Source organism: Sycon ciliatum, chromosome 3, assembly GCF_964019385.1.
Source record: "Sycon ciliatum chromosome 3, ocSycCili1.1, whole genome shotgun sequence".
In the NCBI taxonomy this organism is placed as follows: Eukaryota; Metazoa; Porifera; class Calcarea; order Leucosolenida; family Sycettidae; genus Sycon; species Sycon ciliatum.
The window spans coordinates 41,699,239-41,706,738 of NC_088645.1; the positions used below are offsets into that span (position 1 = coordinate 41,699,239).

A 7,500-nucleotide genomic window follows, 5' to 3' on the forward strand; every position below is an offset into this window, starting at 1 on the left:
GGTCCAAACCTGGCCGGATTAGGGGAGGCTCGGTCCAAAACTAGCCGGATTAGGGGAGGCTCGGTCCAAACCTGGCCGGATTAGGGGAGGCTCGGTCCAAACCTGGCCGGATTAGGGGAGGCTCGGTCCAAACCTGGCCGGATTAGGAGAGGCTCGGTCCAAACCTGGCTGGATTAGGGGAGGCTCGGTCCAAACCTGGCCGGATTAGGGGAGGCTCGGTCCAAAACTGGCCGGATTAGGGGAGGCTCGGTCCAAACCTGGCCGGATTAGGGGAGGCTCGGTCCAAACCTGGCCGGATTAGGGGAGGCTCGGTCCAAACCTGGCCAGATTAGGGGAGGCTCGGTCCTAACCTGGCCGGATTAGGGGAGGCTCGGTCCAAACCTGGCCGGATTAGGGGAGGCTCGGTCCAAACCTGGCCAGATTAGGGGAGGCTCGGTCCAAACCTGGCCGGATTAGGGGAGGCTCGGTCCAAACCTGGCCGGATTAGGGGAGTTTTACTGTACCTGAAAGAAGCATATCCACTCATTGCCTTCCAGTGTGCTTGCTCCACTTAACGAAATTATTGTTTCTGAAGGAAGTGGCATAATGGCCTAAAATTGCATGCTGGAGTTTTGTACTTAGCTAAGTTGCACAACTGGACAGCGTCAAAAGGTTGCTTGACTCGTGAGGAGCGAACCAGTCGCCAGGTTTCAAAGGCCAGTTCGGTATGAAACGTTTCTATATCACAAATCCTTAATTACAACCAAGTGTACGAAATAGTGACAGCGACTTCGGCGATGATTTGTTCGGAAAGGGCTAGCTTCCCACGCTGGAGCTCGCGCTTTTCCGCTGGCTTGACTTAACACTTGACTGACTCACGACTGCCTACGACAAGTTCTTCGAACCTTAGACTTGCTTTCTTGCTGGTTTGCCGAGTGGAAGGGTCGATGGACTTCCCGTGTGCTCTGGATGGCAGTCGGGAGTCAGTCAAGTCAAATAGGCGGAAAAGCGCGAGCTCCAATGTGGAAATGTTGCAAAAGAAGGACCCACGAGCGGGATTTAACCCCCCACCACCCCTTTCTTTCCAGGACAGTGCCCTACTCGTTAGGCTTCCGGGGATCACACACGCACACCCGCGAGTCCTTCTTGCTACAATACAATGTCCTGTTTCCATGGATACCAGCAAGCCGGCGCAAATTACAACATGCTGCCCGTCCTTACCAGTGGATGTCCGTAGTAGCGGAGTTTCCTACCGTCCAGTACAAACCAGCGCTTCTTCCAGCCATGCGATGCCTGAAGATATATTATGCACACAGGGTAAAGAAAATTGGTTTTCACAAGAGAGGTTTTGCAGAGCGAACGTTCGCGCGAATTTTCGGTTGACATCACGAAAAGCGAAACTTCGTGCGAACGTTCGCAGTTTTGAACGCGAAAGTTGCAGGAAACGCGAAACAAACTTTCGCAGTAATTTTCGCTCTTTGTGGACCGCTGGTCAGCCTGGCCTGGTGCACGGTGATCTTCATGCAAGTATTAGTTGTGCTTTATATCTACTCTTCAAAGTCTCTTGGCTTGGTCCGCGAGTGCTAGCTTTCATACTTGTGGCAGCCCGTGTTGCTTCATCTCCAGAACCATCTCCGATCTCCTGCTTGCTCGTCTTCTCACTGCTCAGAGTCGGTTACATCAATGATGCCTTTTGAATCTCACGTGTTGATGCACAAGATTACGGCACAAGCCAACCCGACCCGTTTGTCTGTGGGTCTCCTGCCATGGACAACGTAGTCAAAGAGCTCTCGTCTCAGGCCGTGACTCAGGGTACCTGGTGCGCGTGCCGCCACTCGCAACAAATAAATAAACGGATGGAGACGACTTCTCAAAAACAAGCGAGTGCACACGAACATTTCTTGGAGCGAGATACATGCAAACTTTCGCAGTAACGCTCTTTGTGGACTGTTCCGGTGCACGGTGAGCCACCCTCAGTCCTCATGTTTGTGCTTGATCTCTACTCTTGGCTTGGTCCGCGGGTGCTAGCTAGGCTATACTTGTGGCAGCCCGTGTTGCTTCTTCTCCGGGACCATCTCCTGCCTGCTCGTCTTCTCACTGCTCAGAGTCGGTTACATCAACGATGCCTCTTTGAATTTCAGGTGTTGATGCGCCAGATTACGGCACAAGCCAACCCGTTTGTGACTGTGGGTCTCCGGCCATAGACAAGGTAGTCAAGGAGCTCTCGTCTCAGGCCGTAACTCTAGGTGCCACCACTCGCAACAACAAAAATAATCGGATGAAGACCACTCACTGTACTTCTCAAACAAGCGAGTGCACGCGAAAATGTCTTGGAGCGAAAAACATGCAAAACACAAATTTCGCGCGAACGTTCGCAATAGTTTTCGCAACCCGGAACGCGAAAATCATTGCGAACGTTCGCTCTGCAAAACCTCTCTACAAATTTTTGAAAATTCACTCAACTCCAATAAGATCTCTTTGCTGTGATTCACACTTATATTACACCGGATTTTCGGGCCTGGGCCATCATCAGGGTAATTTTACAGAAAAGAAACCATTATTGGAGTTGAGCAGTGAAGTTCCATAAAAATCTGATGTGTAAGTTGCTGCCACGATGATTGGAGTTTGCGGACAATAGGAATAGGTTTCACATGAGTAAGGACGCAGTAAGGCCACACCGGCTGTATCTTCCACTCTCTCAAGGGCTGACGGCATTTCCAATACTCTGACCACACAGAGCCAAAGCCACAACTGCGTACTTTGGACAGATTGGAGAAACCTATCCACCATGCGATCGTGGAAGATCTGAGCAACGGCCATTCTGTAGGAGCAGTTGCCATGAGTTTCTTCAAAGGCAATCCAAAGTCATTGGGCATAGACAAGCAATGTTAGATAGAGTCCTGGCACACTCCCGATGTTCAATGTTGAACTCCATCAATCGACTATGCTAAACTACTGGCATTCAACCCATTGCATTTTTGCACGCTTCAACATCCATACACGGACACACCGGCATGAAAGCCCAAACTTCACCACTCACATTGGGTCCAGTCTTCTGTAAGTATCCGGCTTTGCTGAAGTCCTTAGTCAGCTGTAAAGTGAACACAGCACAAATCACAAACAGATTTCATTATCAGTGCGAGCAAAAGGTTATAGCAACTTCGTCGATACTTGTAGAACTGTCCCGGAATAGAATTCAATCTCATTGAATTCACCTCTCCTAGTACCATGTTCTTTGAAAGGAATGAATCCACTTGAGATATCTCGTACAGATAAAAAATACGGCTGCACATTGATCAACAACGTCACACTGTCCTTACCAAGGCGTGTAGGCCGAACGGGACACAGGGGGGGGGGGGGCACATACAAACACACACCCACCCACACCCCACACCCCCCCCCCCCCCCCACCCCAAATTTCAACCTACATGTACGTGTAGGATCAGCATATAGATAATGACCATGAATGACATGCACCTGCCATCCTATACATATGCAGCCGTGCACCCCACTAAAAGGGGGCCCAGCTGGTTCCCTTTCAGGGGTAGCTACCCCTACCCCTGAAAGGGGACCAGCTACTCCTCTGCTTACCATATCACCGGCTGAGAGCTTGAGAAACTCCTGCCTGGCATGGCGGATTGCGACCAGCCACTCAATTATATCCTGCACTCAATCCAACGCACACATACGCACGTGCGCGCGCGCACGTGCACACAAACACACACACACACACACACACACACACATACACACACATACATACACACACACACACACACACACACACACACACACACACACACACATGCACACACACACGCACACACACATGCACACATTCGGATGCAGGCACGCACATTGGTACGCAAAGGGAGCATCCCCATGCTGTCAGCCAATGCATGAATGGACGAGCAGATCACTTGCATGAGACACTGTACATTCATGCCTTGAGCTGCATGGGCACATTACAGACTAGATGACACTACGCCATTGTGCTAAATACATGTTCGAAGCAATTTTTGATTTGAGTACAGAATGCCTCGAGGATTCATCATCGTCTGATATAGGGTCGGGCACAAAATGATTTCAGAATCCGGCATGTTCGACGAGGTCAAGCTGAATCGCACTCGTCATGACCTCAACCAGAATGCTCTCGTTTCACACGCTCGTGCAACCAGCTCCCTGGTTGGTCTGGTTTATATTGTTATTTCAGTCCGTTGCCTCAACAGTACAACGTGCAAACATCAAGAGCGTCGAACGAAACGAGCAGGCCCGTCGGAACCGGTCTGGTTGGTCAGGTTATCACCGGACCAACGTTGTGGCTAGCAACACATGTTTACTGGTGAGAAGGGCATATGTACCCGCCATATTATACACAAAGTATGAAAGAAAGACTTTGGTACGATCGGACCAATTGAAAACTGCTTCCGGCGGTCCTGACTTAGAGAAAGGTAAAGCAGAGCAGAAAGGGAAATGCAACTGGCCCTGACCCATCCACCGCAGTGTTCCCGCCCTGAGGACTTACCCTGCCTTTCTCGCTGTACACGAAGATGTTCCTGGTTCTGCCGGACGAGACGGGAGTGTCGGGCACGGCGATCTGCATGCTGTGCGGGTGGTTGGTGAACACGGAGGCCAGGCATGCGTTCATGTTGGCAATGGACAGCACACCCAGGGGTTGATCCTGCACAATGGGGTGACAGAGAACAGCAATAGATTAGAGCAACCAATCCCACGTACTCGACAACAGATTCTTCACACGCAGTTGATACGTTCGTTAGAATTTTTCCCAAATGACCACGTGATTCTCCATGGAGACTCATAAGTCAAGTTCGAAGTCAAGTTCTACCCGAGAGGGTTTCTCGTACAGTATGGTCCCTCCGTAAAGACGCCCAAGCTAGCTCTGCAGTGGTTGAGTCAAAGCAACCAAGCGGCTATCTGGCATGCACAGGATATCGTACATGCTGACGATATTGCACTGTACCAAAGTGGTTCCAACACGGCAACTATTTCACTGGGACTCTCGTCATCCGTCACTGCGCTGGCCGACTGGCTCGAAAACCGCGGCCTGATATTGAATGAACGCAAAAGTCAAGTTCTGTCCATCTGTGGGAGGGATGCGCAAACCAGTATCGCTGTAAATTGCCATCAGACCCGCTTACCTGCTTGTACTGCGGCCAAGTACTTGGGTTTAACCATCACCGAGCAACTGACCTGGGACCATCATATCCACGATGTTACAGCGAAGGCGAACAGGAAAGTCGGAGCATTGTGGCGAGCCCGGCGATCCCTTTCCCAGAAGGCCAGGGTCCAATACCTAAAATCCGTTGTGATGCCCGACCTATTATATGGAAGTGTGGCCTATAGCACGTCCCTCTCAGCTTTCGCTCTAGGGAAACTCCAACGTCTTCAGAACCGTGCCATCCGCGCTGTGTTCAGCCTACCACCCACATCTTCGGTAAGCCACCAAAGGGAGAGCATATCCCTCCGGAAAATCGAGGAGACACAACACCACCGACTCCTCGATCTCATCTGGCGCGGCCTGAACGGCCAATGTAGTACAGCGCTTTCAAAGCAGCTGAAGCCCGCAACCACGGCCCCAACTCGACATCAAGCCAACGCCAGGCTCATTCTCCCGCTGGCCAGGACGAATACAGGCACTCGCCGACCGTTCTTCCGTGGACCTGCGCTGTGGAACACTCTGCCAGCCAGTGTACGTTCCTGCAAAGCCGTGGCCGATTTCGCAGCAGCCGTGTACCCGTACACTCTCAGGCCATAAACGTTTTTAAAAGAACAGAAACAGTGACATGCCCCCCCCCCCCCCCCCCACACACACACACGGACAGTATGTATAGGCATATAACGAACGGTCTTTTCCTGTTAGCTCTGTTTGTCCAATACATGAGATAAAACGTCTTTTTTGTTGTTTTTCCTTCTCCATGTAGCTGCTTCCAGCATGGTAAACGACAGTACCATGGCCTTTTCAGATTTTCATTGTACCTATTTGTAGTACCTCCCGGGATCAGTATTTTCCACTTGAAATAACATCCACCCCAATGCCTCATTCTTAGCATTCTTTTATTCGCTTCCATGTAATTGGGCTTATTGCCCGTTTGGTATTGCGAATTCAAATAAAAAACAACAACAAAACAACAACAACATCCGTACAAGGGTCATGAATGAATAACAGTCAACATGATGTGCTGGTGATGACACATCCCCCCCCCCTCCCCCGGCTTCTATCAAGGCAGGCACGTAGCGAGCATGGGGCACGAGGGGGGGGGGACCCCAACCCCCAAATTTCAATTAGGTTCAGCATGCACATAATGACTATGAATGACATGCACCAGCCATCTTACACATATGCGGTCGTGCACCCCCTGAAAGGGGGACCAGCTACCCCCCCCCCCCCCCTGCAAGGAATCACTTGTTTAGTAAGATGTAAGGTGCCAGGGGGGGGGAGGGAGAGGTGTACTTACTGAGCTTCTGGACTTGTAGTATTTGATGTTTCCCGTGCCGACGTCCAGAACAAACCAGCGTGCTTTCCAGTCCTTGTTGCCTTTGCCCTTCTTGAAGAGGATGCCAGACTTCTTACCTACAAGGTGAATACACACAGTGGAATCAGGCACGGCGAAACCGGTACGGTTGGTCAGGCTATGGGCGGACCAACATGTTGGGCCCAAACGTGTGTTTAGTACTGTCTACTGCCGAGAAGGTCATGTGTACACCCTCCTCCATTTCACACACAAAGTGAGAACGGGTAGGTTGGGGGCAGACCAATCAAAAACTGCTTCCGCCGCTCCTAGGAATGCAAAGTGATTCACAGTAAAGAGACCGTTATTGGAGTTGGAGAAGTGAAGAGGTATGCATGATTGTGTAAGCGGCTGCGGTGGAATGTTTACACTTGACAATTAGAAAGGTTTACACACAGAATTCAAAGACAAAACAATAAGCGGGTGGTCAGATGCACTTCAGAATTCCCAAACTCCATTGCAGCGTATTTCTTGCACTTGAAAACACCGCCATTCCGGCAACAGGCTCTCAGCTGCACCAAATAAATAACTTTATTTGGTGCAGCTGAGAGCCTGTTGCCGGAATGGCGGTGTTTTCAAGTATCAGATACACTGGCGATTGATCATGAAGATGAACAAAGATAGGAACGAGTGTATGTTGGGTGGAGATCTAGATGGCGAGTATTCAATGTAAAGAAATGTGAGAGAGAGAGAGAGAGAGAGAGAGAGAGAGAGAGAGAGAGAGAGAGAGAGAGAGAGAGAGAGAGAGAGAGAGAGAGAGAGAGAGGGGGGGAGAGGGGGGGGAGAGAAAGAGAGAGAGAGAAATAAAGAAGATGTGAGAGAAGAGGTGTTGCCATGCACCAGCACAGCACTGGCTTAACGCTAGAGTATGCACGATAGGAGAAGTGTGTTTTCTCCCAACACCGGAGCTCACACTTTCCTCCGACTTGACTTGACACTTGAGTCAAGTCGGCAGAAAGCGCGAGCTCCGGTGTGGGGAGAAAACACTTAC

General features: G+C 50.5%; 1 protein-coding gene across 1 annotated transcript in view; it reads right to left on the bottom strand.

Moving 5' to 3' along the window:
* The window catches only part of LOC135812271 (arf-GAP with dual PH domain-containing protein 2-like), a 16,064-nt gene that overhangs the window by 2,752 nt on the left and 5,812 nt on the right, over positions 1-7,500 (bottom strand). Inside the window, exons 5-9 of the mRNA XM_065325635.1 lie at positions 6,456-6,571; positions 4,505-4,660; positions 3,571-3,642; positions 3,020-3,070; positions 1,201-1,272 (exon numbers count right to left, since the gene is read on the bottom strand). Of these exons, the coding sequence (XP_065181707.1) occupies positions 1,201-1,272; positions 3,020-3,070; positions 3,571-3,642; positions 4,505-4,660; positions 6,456-6,571 (467 nt within the window). The remainder of the gene's footprint in view (positions 1-1,200; positions 1,273-3,019; positions 3,071-3,570; positions 3,643-4,504; positions 4,661-6,455; positions 6,572-7,500) is intronic.